The 14507-nt window shown below is 30.1% G+C and overlaps 1 protein-coding gene across 1 annotated transcript; it reads right to left on the reverse strand.

The window, feature by feature from the left end:
- Nucleotides 1-1399: 1399 nt before the first annotated feature.
- Nucleotides 1400-5245, reverse strand: LOC142334027 (uncharacterized). The gene is made up of 4 exons (XM_075381695.1): nucleotides 5210-5245; nucleotides 4099-4251; nucleotides 3876-4004; nucleotides 1400-1492 (listed from the first exon to the last, which is right to left on the reverse strand). Exons 1-4 carry the CDS (start codon nucleotides 5243-5245, stop codon nucleotides 1400-1402), a joined length of 411 nt encoding a protein of 136 aa, XP_075237810.1.
- Between the last annotated feature and the right edge of the window lie 9262 nt (nucleotides 5246-14507).

Below are 14507 nucleotides of genomic sequence, written 5' to 3' on the forward strand. Positions count from 1 at the left end.
TTACTAGACAAACAAACATTCATCTGTTTCACAGAAAAATTTATTAGCAATAATGATAATATTATATAAATTAATAAAAATAATAATTTAATACTTTTCAATATGCTTGGTTGCATCTTCCATAAGCAGAGGAAAAATCATATTTAAATGAATATTATATCGTATTTTAAATTCTGCTCAAAATTAAACTAAAATTTATAATAAAAAACTTGAATTTTACATTAATAATAAAACTTACCCTTTCATTTTTAATTTTAAAATCTTCTGTTTTAATTAATTCAGTCTCAACAATTTCAAGAGGATCTATTGGAAAATTACTATTATCAATATCAAATGTATTGTTATTCAGTTGTTCAGTATCAAATTCCTGAAACGCAGAAAAAAAGGCTGGTGAAGTATTGCATGACTTTCCCAGTTACGCCGATCGAGTATAACTTTTATAAAATAATTATTACGTTTGCGTAAGTAATGAAAAAATTGTCTCTCATTTTAGGCTGGAAGATAATGTAGCTGCCAAAGCTGCATTAATCTTTATATACCTTTAAGTGATTAAAAAAAATCTCATCAAATTGTACTTGAAACAAGCAAAAAAAAAAAAAAAAAGTTGCAAAAGTAAATAATAATTTCAATCAAAATAAGAATATTAAAATGTTTTTTTAATTGATGAGATTTCTTCAAAGTAATGAAACAAATATAAATAATTAATTTAAATCTTTAATTTTTCTTTAATCCAAATCTATAATTTACCAAATGAAATTAGATTTTGGAATGCTTAAGTAAATAGCAAGACATACATTTTACGTTTAAGGACAGCAGCTTCAAATCACAGAATTTTGTTACTACAAAAATATTTTGACATGAACAATAAAGTATTTCTATATTTACTTCAATAAAACACATAACCAGTAGGAATAAAAAATACTGTATTGACTGGTTACAATTTTGAAAATTTAATCAGTCAAAATCACATTCTGCACACAGTAGTTTTAAAAGATTTGACTTTCAGCTTTTAAATTCTCAACACTAACAGGAGGGAGGAAACTTATAACAAACATATTAAAAAATTGATATAACAGGTATAACAGGATTTTAATTCATCACATAACCTTTTGGATGAGATACATAGTGCAGGAATTAAAGAGCAAAAAACGACAATTTTAGTTAAAATTGTCCAACTGGATACTCATAACATAAGCCAATGGTTCCATTTAAATTGATTAACACAAAACATTTTTTAGTTTCCAGTAAACTGCTGCACAAACATTTATATGTATCTAAAAGTTTTCTAAAAACTTGAAAAATGTTTATATTCTAATTTAAAGATGAAACAATAATGAAATAATGAATTTTATTTAATAATATAAACAATTACATCATCCCACTGTTGCCAGTAACATGGTTAGTCTAAACAAAGTACAAATAAGATTAAAAAAAAACATAAAACAGTCCAATCATACTTGCCACTGTAATTGTGCAGCTTTCTCTGCAGCATCTGTGGGTGAAAATAACGAGAAAAATCGTATAACAACACAAATACACAGATACTTAACGCTAAGTTTAGATACTTTAATTTTACTAAGTTCTTAAACTTTAAATTTAGAGAAGTTAATAAAAGTTATGTTACAGTCCGATTCAAAAAATTAATGCCATAAAAGTGAAAAGCTAGTGGTTTACTCTATTATAAAAAATATTTAAATTATTTATTTCTTTAATATTACTTGGTAATTTGTTAAAATAATTTGGACCGAGATAGTTATGATATTGAGAGCATTTTGTTGACTTTAGGTTTCTTTGCACCCATTCATTCATGGGTGCAAAGAAAAATCAAATTTGCTGCTGATATAAATGACCACTAATTTTTAAGCATATCCATCTGACAACTCTACTGTACCAGGCAAAACATCTCCCGATGGTTTACTAATGGAATATTTTTAATATTTTAAGAATATTTAAAGTAAGATTTAATATAACATAAAGAATCAGCCTTGCCAAATGAACCAATTGCAATATTTATTTTACAAACTGTAATCTATCCTTGTAAGACATAATCTCATGCTTTGCTACCAGACAATGGATTCATCAGTGACATATATAGGGCATAACAAAAGTAAATAAAAAATTTTCTTGCAAAAAATGACATAGAGAAAAATGTTTCCAGACTAATTCAAAAACATTTATAAATTACAAAATGATGAATCATATATTTTATTTATACATTTAGAATAACACATACCCTAAAATTTATGAACAATCATTTTTTTATTCAACATAGTAATGTAATGTTACCTTAATACACGTTAAAAAAACCTGGTCTTTCATTGAACTCTGAAGACTGAAGTGGTACATTTAATGCATAATTATATTCTTTCATTTCACATTAATTAATAAATATATATAATCTTTAAGTATTAAGATTAAATATCCAACTTTCTATTGAATATTTATTTAAATTAGAAGTTATTATTTTTTTTATTATAACTAATCCTGAATAAATCATGATTCTAAATAAGGAATACCAATTAGATCATTGGAATTATGTTGAAAAGTAGCATTAGCTTTATTCTCATTGAAAGGCTAATAACTTTTCAATGATTTGTCTCATTGATTACACTGATAAACATAATTTTTGTTTCCTAACATGTGATACATAGTTTTAATCTGTTTTATGCTGAAAACGAATATGAACTCAGAATCTTTCTATGATATTAATTTGAAAGAGACATACGATGTGATGAAAGACATTCTTGAAAAAATAGATTATAAAAAACATAGTTGGAACATATATGGTGATTTGAAAGTTATAACTATTTTGTTATGCATGCAGTTAGGCTGTACTAAGTACATATGTTTTCTTTGCGAATGGGACAGCCGAGCTAGGGAAAAACATTATGTTACCAAAGAGTGGAAGAAACGAGACAACTTAACTCCAAATGGGAGAAATATTAATAGCCCTTAGTTGAACTTAAAAAAATAGTTTTACCTCTCTCCATATCAAGCTAGGACTAATGAAAAATTTTGTTAAGGCAATAAAGAAGGTTAGTCTCGGATTTTTGTACATCGGTCAGAAATTTCCAAATGTAAGTGAAGGAAAAATTAAAGAAAGAATATTTTTTACTCCTCAAATAACAGAATTGGTCAAAGATGATGTATTTAACTCGATGTTAAATAATGTAGAAAGAGCAGCTTGGGCTTCATTTAAGGACATTTGCAAAACTTTTCTCGGCAAACAAAAATCCAAAAATTACCACGATATGTTAATCAACTTCTTACTTTATACAGAGGTATGGGATGTAATATCTTTGAAAATACATTTCACATCTGGATTTTTCCCAGACAACCTCGGAGTAAGTGACGAACACTGTGAACCTTTCCATCAAGACATTTCGATAATAGAAAGCCGCTATAAAGGGAAATGGAATACTAACATGCTAGTCAATTACTGTTGGACATTAATTTGGGATGTACCCGAGGCTATTTATAAAAGAAAAGGATCAGCAAAATCATTCTAACACAGGTGTATCCATGCAAAATTATAAATTTTACAGATTTTAACTACATTTACCCTAATTTTTTTTTAAGTGTAATTTATTTAAAACTAAGGGTGATAGAAAAATTGTATTTACAGATCTGTAATGTACGCAAAAAAGCATTCATGAAATTGTATCACCCTTAGAGAAACATTAAAAAAATTATTTTTTGTCTATCAGTGTTACTGAATGACCCTCACATTTATTTTTAGTTGCTGCATTTCTAATTTTATTAGTCTATTTGCAATTTTATTTTCTCGATTAGATAAGTTATCTATTTTTACAGTCCCCGACATAGAATATCAATCAGTAATAAATAAACGTAAAACAAAATAATTTTTACCTTACCAATTCACTTTTAATTGTCAAATTTTCTGATTTAATAAAGTTGGTCTCTTCAATCATAAAAGGATCTGTTTCATTAACATTGCAATTAGCATCAAGTTTGTACTTTCTCATTTTTGATGAATCAAGTTCCTGAAACATAAAACCACAAATTTAACGCTACAGAGCTAACAACGTCTATAATTTCATGTAATTTACATAAAAAAACAAATTTAAATAAACTTACATCTTCAAACGTAGTACCACTTTCGCTCATATGATGTGGTAAAAACAAACATACAATTTCTTCCATTTTATTTTGTTCAAACTCAAATTTAATATCATTAATGTCAGATGTAGTTTGATAAATGTAAGTATAATTTGCACGTGCACTGACTATCTAAAAGCAAAAATTTAAATATCTGAATTTAATTATATATAACAATACAATATTTGTAAACTGTATAATAAAAACAACATTTTCATTAAAATCTGTAACAATAACTAAGGTTTTGATTCTTATCCTTTATTAGGAAGCTGTTCGAAATGTTTTTCTATTTTAAAACGGGTAGATTAAAAATAATTAATGTACATATGTTTTCTGTTTTGAAATGCAGAGACCATATCCATTCTAAGGGGGCAATATTCACATTATTTTAAATTTTTAAATAAATATTTCAGTATCCAAGTGGGTTTTTTGTTAAATTATTTATAACAACTTTCTGTTAAATAAAATTCAATGTATTAATTCAGTGTAAAAAAATGTTTATATTACATACCACCTACACAATTCTTTCTAAATTGAAATCTTTTTTTCATTTTTTACAATTTTGAAGGTCAGAAGGATATAATAACCAACAGTACTTATTATTAGTATGTGTGATAGGAAGTCAGTGTCTAGCAATTAATGGCGGCCTTCCATGACTTGCTGTATGGTAGCTGTTTCAAAATTGTACAGTTTTGAAAATACAGTTAATGCACGAGGGTTGTGGTTAGGATATTTCATTTAAAAAATAAATTCAGCTAGGGGCAATACAAAATAATGTGTCTGGTTGTCAAACTGAGGCAGACTGGACTTCATGCCATAACCTCTAAATCAAGAGTGTACTTATGAGCATATCAGTCTACAAATCAATAAAATGAAATAAATACGATGAACTTTCAATTAAATGAAACTTCTGAATTTACTCAGTTATATGAATACAAGTCAATAATTATTGCGGTGCCAAATTGAATATGTTCCTTGATAATGTAAAGTAGTACCAAAATCCATCAATGTGGCATTGGCACTTAAAAAAAAAAAAATCAGGTTCCATATTACTCAGAACATCCTCACTTACCCTGAATTATTTATTTACCTTGATTAAACCTTCTTCTGATGATTTCTGCCTCATCGATCTCGGTTACCTCACTGGAGTCATCCAATTTTAAACTACTTTGAATGACACTAAACATCAAAACTTTGCATATGTAAGAGCTCCTGTCTTTTCATGCCTGCTTCAATATTTTTAAGTTACTAAACAGAAATCTTACTGAAGTGGTCACAACAGAATTTAAAATGCTACAAACTGACATATTTTTCACGTGAAAAGTTGTGGTTTTCAAACTCCACAAGTAAATTTGTTTACTTGTTGTTTTGAAACGGTTTTCATTTGTTTTTTATTACAGTCATGTCTTTCTTACAGTGAAACATGCTGTTTATTACAGCACTTAAGTAGTTCTGTATAGATGGTATAACTCTATGTGAAATTAGAAACGGGTTTAGTTTCATTTTGTCTTGCAAAATGACTTAAGTAAGCTTGCAATTGCCACAAGCAAAAGCAGTATTATAACTACATGAAGCCATGAATTGACACCAAATGGAGGTTGCCATAGTATCAGATGGAGAACTGATTAGAATGGGATTGAAGATAATGAAAGTATATACTGATTACAGAGAAACTTTGAACGTTTTCCAACTTTTGAAAAGATAAATAAATTTATTTTTATATACATACTGTAATGGGGGAGAAGCTTCTAGTAAGAGAAAATGCCAGAATAAAAGAGAGAAAATGAAATTAAACTGATCTAACAGATTGAAAAAGAAGAATTCAGAAACAACAAAGAAATTCAAGAAAGAATCTTTATAATAATGTAGAAGATTCGGACAACAGAAACCATTACACCTGAGTGAACAAAAGGATGAGTTGGCTGCTGTTAACATGTAGCATCATAAAAAGAGAAATTTGTATGCCACTGGTAAAAAATTATCTGATTTGGTTGGAAAATTCTCAACCAAATTTTGGAATTGTTTGTAAAACTGATTTTTGTATTTATTATCATAAGTGAATGTAATTATAACAAATTAAGTTGAGAAAATATTCAGATCAAGTATAAACATATATATACTGTGTCTGTAAAATAGTAATGGGATTTTAATGGTTACAGCTTCAAAAAAAAGCATTGTAGAGAGATAAACTATACATTAAATAAAAGAGAAACACACAGATTTCAATGTGTGCTCTCTTAGTTGCCCTGCAGACATCAAGACTATATTCAGTCTCTTACCACACGTAGCAAAGAACATCTAGTGTGATAGAAGAAACAGCTTCAGTAATCTTTTCTTTTAAATGGTTCAGATTTCAAACTTAAACGGAAAAAACTTGTGTTTTTAGAACCACCAAAAATAGAAATCCATAGAGGTAAGGTCTGGAGACTGTGGAGGTCTCCAGATGCTCAAACAATGCTCTGCATTGTTTGACTAATTATAAACAATAAAAATTATTGCTTATAATTATAGATATAAATTAACAAAAGTTAACTTACGCTTGCTTCGCTCGCTAACATCGACTAACAGTGTATTGTTTTGATTATTTAAATATACTGTGTTAATTAGTCAAGATTTGTGAGCGCAGGTTAAGTTTGGTTAAATTATATTTTTAAATAAATAAATATAAATGGTTCCTAACATGTTCACACAACTTGATTTGGCGATGAAAAATTATTTTTTCAATTTAAAAAAAAATTTTTCAATTTTTTTTTGTTTTTAAAATTATTTTTATGACCAAAAACAAGAAAATATAATGACTGTTCAGGGGGATTTGGGGGGGAGCCGAGCCCCTTCGATTGTTATAATATACAGTTCATAAATGTAAAATTATAATTTTACACTCCTATAATTTTACTCTCAAAACTCAAAGTGAATTCCTAACATGTTTACAACTTCATTTGGTGATGAAAAAAATCAAAAATATTTTTAATAAAAAAAATTTTTTTTACTTCTTCCTCCCCCTCATAGAAATTGTTTTTTTTTCAACATAATAATTATTTTTGAGTGATTATGAGTTGATTTGGATAAGAATTTTTGAGTGGCATAAAATGAAAAAGTGCCAAAGTCTGATTTAAAGTTCTTGCTATGTTATGATACAAATTTAATGTGATATTGTTATATTTATAAAGTTGTCATGTACATATATGTTTTTTTTGTTCAAACATTTCAATTGCGGGAGGTTATTGAAATACAATCGAAATGTTGGTTACTAAACTATTGTTTTGGTTTATATCGATCAGTATAAGTGTCGATAGTGGGCAGGTGTCTAAGTTAAGAAGAGTTAAAAAACGGGAAGGCAACAACAATGAGAGAGAATATATGCTACAAGAGTTCTTTTTTGTAATATTAAATTATATTTGAAAGAAATATAATTTAATATTTAAATTATAAATATTAATATAATTAATATTTATAATAATAAATATATACAAAGAGATAATTATATATATATATATATATATATATATATATATATATCCCTCTATGAATCATGACACCTTGCCGTTAGTGAAAGAGCTTAAGTGCTCAGCGATACAAAGTAGCTGGACGGAAGGTGTAACCATATCGGAGAGGTATCTGTTGAGAGCCAGACTAAGGAATGATTCCTGAAAGAGAGCAGCGCTCTTTCAGTAGTTGTTAAGGGCGACGGGTAGAAGGATCAGGACGACTTAAACGGCCATATCAACATCACTCGGTCGTCTGAGTAATGCGCAGCTGAAAGCAATGGAAACCTACAGCTGCTTTTTTCCAAGAAAATGTAGCTCTCTGCATTTTCATATAGCAATGATGAAGGCGCCTTCCTTGGTAAAATATTCTGGAGGTAAACTAGTCCCCCGTTCAGATCTCCAGGTGAGGACTACTGAGGAAGGGGTCACCAGAAAATTAAAAAATAACATTCTACAAGTCGGACCATGGAATGTTAGAAGTCTAAAAAAGGTTGGTAGGTTAGAAAATTTAAAGAGGGAAATTGATAGGATAAATGTAAATGTAGCAGGAATTACAAGGTTCAGTGGGAAAAGGAAAACGACTTTTGGTCAGATGATTTTAGAATAATTAACTCAGATTCAAATAATGGGCAGGCAGGAGTAGGTTTCGTAATGAACAAGAAGACAGGGAAGAGAGTAGAGTATTTCAAAATGCATAGCGATAAAATCGAAACCTAAACCGACAACGATTGTTAACGTCTATATTCAAAGAATGTGACGAAGCAATTAAACACATAAAAGGAAGTGAAAATTTAATAATAGTTGATGATTGGAATACAAGCATTGGAAAAGGTAGGAAAGGAAATATAGTGGCTGAATACAGGCTGGGCAAAAGGAATGAAAGAGGGGACTGACTTATAGAGTTTTGCACGAAGTGTAATTTTGTATTGCCAACACCCAGTTTAAAAATCATAATAGAAGAATATACACATGGAAAAAGCCAGGTGATACTGCAAGGTATCGGATAGATTATATCATGGTTAAGCAAAGATTTAGAAATCAACTCGTAGACTGCAAAACGTACCCTAAAGCAGACATTGATAGCGACCATAATTTAGTGTTAATGAAATGTAAATTGGGGTTTAAAAACCTGAAGAAAAGGCATCAGATGAATTGGTGGAATTTAGAGAAATTTGATGAAGAGGAGGTAAAGAAGATTTTTGAGGACATCGCAAGAGGTCTAAGTAGAAAATGTAGAAGAAGAATGGGAGAATGTTAAAAAGGAAATTCTTAAATCAACATTAGCGAAATTGGGCAGAACAAAGAGAACTGGTAGAAAACCTTGGGTTTCAGACGAATTATTGGAGCTGATGGATGAACGTAGAAAGTATAAGAATGCTAATGATGAAGAAAGTAAAAGGAACTATAGACAATTAAGAAATACTATAAACAGGAAGTGCAAACTAGTGAAAGAAGAGTGGATTAAAGAAAAGTGTTCAGAAATGGAAAGAGAAATGAACTTCGGTAAAATAGATGGAGCATACAGGAAAGTTAAGGAAAATTTTGGGATACGTAAATTAAAATCTAGTAATGTTAAACAAAGATGGTACACCAATTTATAATACAAAAGGCAAAGTTGATAGGTGGGTGGAATATATTGAAGAGTGGGCTTTAAAGGATACTGTATACGTGGACGTTGAGAACCTCTGCAGCATACAATGAGGAAGATACCATAGAACATTCATGTGTTCATGCGAGATTGGTTTTTGCTGTATAGAGAAGCAGAGATAATTCTGTGTTCTTACCCTAGACATCAAGAAAGAAGCCGTAATAAGAAAGGAGTCTGACAAGAATGTTCCCTATCACCGTTACGTTTTAATTTTTACATAGAACTAGCAGTTAATGATGTTAAAGAACTATTTAGATTTGGAGTAACAGTACAAGGTGAAACGATAAAGATGATACGGTTTGCTGATGATATAGTAATTCTAGCTGAGAGTAAAAAGGATTTAGAAGAAACGGCACGGATGAAGTCCTACGCAAGAACTACCGTATGAAAATAAACAAGAACAAAACAAAACTAATTAAATGTAGTAGAAATAATGAAGATGGACCACTGAATGTGAAAATAGGAGGAGAAAAGATTATGGAGGTAGAAGAATTTTGTTATTTGGGAAATAGAATTACTAAAGATGGACAAAGCAGGAGCGATATAAAATGCCAAATAGCACACACAAAATGAGCTTTCGTCAGAAACATAATTTGTTTACATCAAAAATTAATTTAAATGTAAGGAAAAGGTTTTTAAAGTATATGTTAAGAGCATTGTTTTATATGGAAGTGAAACTTGGACGATCAGAGTACCTGAGAAGAAAAGATTTGAAGCTTTTGAAATGTGGTGCTATAGGAGAATGTTAAAAATCAGATGAGGGGATAAAGTGACAAATGAAGAGGTGTTGTGGCAAATCGATGAAGAAAGAAGCATTTCGAAAAATATAGTTAAAAGAAGAGACAGACTTGTAGGCCACATATTAAGGCATCCTGGAATAATCGCTTTAGTATTAGAGGGTCAGGTAGAAGAAAAGATTTGTATAGGCAGGCAACGTTTGGAATATGTAAAACAAATTGTTAGGGATGTAGGATGTAGGGGGTATACCAAAATGAAACGACTAGCACTAGATAGGGAATCTTGGAGAGTTGCATGAAACCAGTCAAATGACTGAAGATAAGAAAAAAAAAAATATATATATATATACACAGAGTGTTTCTAAAATGATGGGCTGGCTGTACTTTTACGTATTCTACTTATAAAACTAAACAAAAAATCTCCTTAGGAAAAACGGCAATTTTTCCTTCATTCTCCACTTATCAGCAATTTTGTTATTTTTTAATATAAAAATTTATACCCCAAGTTCAGATAGAGGAATCACATTAATATTTGATAAGTGCCTTTATAATAAAGTTATAAAATTAGCAAAAACTCAGGACTTAAATACCTTCACAAATTACAAAATGGCAGCCATGGTTTTACTGGTGATTACATTGCAACATATTGTGTAACAATTATTAGATTTGCAAGTTGAAACAAAAATTCAAGAGATTATACACAAAAATATTTTAACCAAAAACGTACACTTAGTGTTTTGCAAAATGCAACCGATTCAGGTGTCGATTTGTAAAAAAGAAAATACTCAAATTATTTATTTTTTGATAGATTTATGAATTTAATGGATGCAGAGTTTAGCAAACATGAAAGTCAACTTTTAGAGATTGGTTTTAGTTTCAACCTAGTTAAATAGATATAAGAAAGATTTAGAAATTTAAAGTTATTTGTTAATAATAAGTTAGGATATTTCACTTCAGAAGATAAATGCTGAAAAACATGGTTTAGTTACAAAAATTAAAAATTGTCAGAATGGTAATTATAATACTCATATTCGTAATTTAGCTTTAGGTCTAAAAGAAATAAGGCATTAGAGAATGATATATTTTTACAATTGCAGATAAAGGGAAAAACCTGTTATTACTTTCAAAAAAGTAATTATATCTCATAAAAAACTTGTTGATTTATTAAGGTGAATTTTACAGTTAAATCTGAAACAGAAGTTAAGAGTTATTACGAAGTAATCTATTTTTAGGGAGAATTGATGGTTTTATATTAACAGTAATGAATCTGCAACTACCCAAGTTATACTCTCTTATTAAATTACACAAAGAAAATCATCCGGTTAGACGAGTAGTTTCTTATATTCCAACTCCTGCTGTTAAATTATCTAGAAGGATGGAAAATATTATCCTATCTCATTGTAAATTTTAACCAAAATTTAGTATTAAAAACTCAACTTCACTAAAAAAAATGAATGATTTGTATATTCCACATACTATCTAATCAAATCGTAAGATATTCTGTTTTCTTTTGATGTAAATTGTTTCCTAGTATTCCGCTATAAAATATTATCAATTTTGTTAACAATATTGTTAATAATCTATATTGTTATAGGTTATCAAAGATTTTCTGTGATTACACAGAAAACTAATGAAGTTGCAAGAATTACTTTGAGTTTAACAATAACACTCTGAAGGAGGATTTAATTATGGGTAATCCATTTAGTCAATTAGCTATTAGATGAATGACTTAGAAAACAGCATTTGTGCTCATTCTTTATTTAAATACTTCAAATTTTGGTATAGATATGTAGATGACCATTTTTTGTGGTTTAACAGGTAGCTTGAGACTATTAGGAATATTCTTGAATTTTATTAACACATTACACAAAAATGTAGATTATACTTTCAAGGTTGAACAAGATAATTCTATTATCTTATTGGATTTGAATAATACTAAAATCAATAACAAATTGGATTTCAGCATACATCACAAATCCTTACCCACTGATGCTGTCATTCACAGTACATCACTACAACTATTTGTACAAAAATTAGTAGCTTTTAATAGTTATATTCAAAGATTGTTAAACTTTCCAATGTTAAATTATAATTTTGAGAAAGACCTTAATATTATAACACAAACAGTGGTAAATAACGGTTTAAAAAGTCTATTGTTCAACTGCTTCAAGATAAATTATGTAAAAAGACAACAGCAAATTTTTTCCTTCATCAAGTAACTAATTCCAACAAAGGAAATTTCACGTGCGCTCACACACACACACACACACACACACAGTGAGAGAGGGGGGCCGCAGAAAAAATCTTTTTAGAAAAACAGAGATCTTGATAATGCTTTCAAATATGAAAATTCTCTACATAAATTTATTAACAATCACAAAAAATAAAACTGAAACTTAAAAGATTAGGAATTTACAAACTTGAATGTAGTTCCTTTGATAAAGTTTATATTGGACAGATTGGTAGAGCTTTTGAAAAAAGGTATAAAGGACCATAAATAACCATTTTATGGTTATTTTCCAAAGTACTTTGGGTTGAGAACAAAGATTTAAAATTGAACCTTTTAAAGTCATTGGAAATTAATAGACATAAGATTCAAATATACCTTTAAATGATCGATTAGACTAGAATAGTTCACCATAGTTGAACTTATGGATGTGAGATGGGCTTCTTTTGTTAAGTAATGCCTCCTTTTTCTAAACTGACCAATAGTATTTTGTGTTAAATTTATAATTTAAAAGACATAATAGAAACTTAAACTAGAAGTCTGAAATATAAATTAACACCTACTAAGCTCAAAATTAAATACGGTAGTTTAGATTAGATAATCTACGGAACACTATTTTTCAGATGTTTAAAAAAACCTTTCATCTGATAAACTTAAAAAATTGTTCAATTTAAACAGTACGTCTTTTTGATAAGGGGTAGATTACTACTTTCAAGGAATAAGTGACTATTGTTTTTTAAAGGTTTTTTGGGGTTTCATTAAAACATATAGGTCTGCAAATTATTCACAATATAACAGGAATAATAATAAATTGTCTACCTAGAACAAATACAAATTTAAATATTATGATAAATAAGCTACAACTGCAGTTTATACAAGAAAAGTATGTTAAGTATACGACTGCATTTAGCACGAAAAAGCAATTTTATCCATTTAAATTCAAAATACAATACTGTAAATTACTTACGTTAGACAAAAAAATCTCAACAAAAATTCAAACAGCAGACAAATACAAAACTTTCACGCAAACACACGTTAACGAGATAGACGGTTCAGTTTGGTTAGTTCAGAGGATCGTCATTCATCCTCTAAAGTAATACCTGACGCTAATTCTAAGAGGCTAAATATAAAAAAGAATAATTTAAAAAAAACAACGATTTAAAACAAAATTACTAAATAAAATTAAAAAACAAATCACTGCTAGGTGACTTTTTGTTACCTAAAAGCAAAACAGAAATAAATGAATTTTGTAACATACGAAAACATTTAAAGGATAAATAAAGGGTTCAAATCCCGATCAGGCTTAGCGGGAACGGAACGGAAAGGTGGCGGGAGTTTCATTTCTCCCTTCGAAAACGCAGAGCCTGGACAGTGTCACTTGCTGCTGTATCTATCTATTCGGGCGTGTTTTTATGGGTTTATTTTAATGTCGGGTATGATTTTAATGGTTTCTTTTAGTTTTTATGGTCGGACTTCCTCCGGGGTAGCCCCATAGGGGATTCCCCGTATGACAACTTTCAGCTCCTTGTCCTTCGGGAGCTGAAAGGAGTGGAAGGCAACGCCCTTTGAGTGCAGAAAACTCTGCCTCACTGCAGCCTAATAGACAGCCCGGTGCTTTTGGCAACCAGGGGCCCCCCAATCCTCGACTTGATATCTCTTGATAATGCTGGCCACTCCTTTGGACAGACCAGCATTATCGGCGGGATTTTCTCCCGCCTGACGGTAGCAGGCTGTGATGGGCCACCATCATCAGCCTGCGGAGTGCCGTCTGCAGCCCGCTACGGACTCTGTCTCCATAGGAGGCGCGGAGTCCCGGCGTTTCTGGCGCTTCCTAGCGCCAGCCTCGCTTTCCTCTCCACCATCGGACAAGTCCGTTGGGGGAGAACGGGGTGGAGGTGGCCTTACTTTTCCTTCCATTTTAGGAAAAATAAGGGAGAATTAAAATTTTAAAAAAATAAAAAATTTAACTTAAATTACCACTTCTTAAAACTGTATGTAGATCCCTCTTTAGATTCCAACAGTAGTCTGCAAATATTTCTGGGTTAAATATTCCCTGGTACCGTGTTTCCATTGTAGATTCTCCTGGTGAAAGCAATCCCCATGTTCATCACTGATAGCGCCGAGATTGTTATGGAAAAAATCCAAATCTGAATGTAGGAAACTTTTTCTCGTTTTACTAATGCCTAACATGCTTCACTCCTACAGTCACTACCTCTCTTTTATGTAATGGTTTTTCCTTTCCCTGTTGTCCTGCTCGCACAAAAAGCAACAGAAGTTAGTGTATTCGT

Source organism: Lycorma delicatula, chromosome 13 (genome assembly GCF_047948215.1).
Source record: "Lycorma delicatula isolate Av1 chromosome 13, ASM4794821v1, whole genome shotgun sequence".
Taxonomy (NCBI): Eukaryota; Metazoa; Arthropoda; class Insecta; order Hemiptera; family Fulgoridae; genus Lycorma; species Lycorma delicatula.

Excerpts from the sequence above, each read along its gene's own strand:
- LOC142334027 (XM_075381695.1), bottom strand. The coding sequence starts at position 5,245 with ATGAGGCAGAAATCATCAGAAGAAGGTTTAATCAAG. Across the intron at positions 4,252-5,209 it reads CAGAAGAAGGTTTAATCAAG|ATAGTCAGTGCACGTGCAAA; the intron begins GTAAATAAATAA and ends TTTTGCTTTTAG. Across the intron at positions 1,493-3,875 it reads TGACAATTAAAAGTGAATTG|ATGCTGCAGAGAAAGCTGCA; the intron begins GTAAGGTAAAAA and ends TTTCACCCACAG.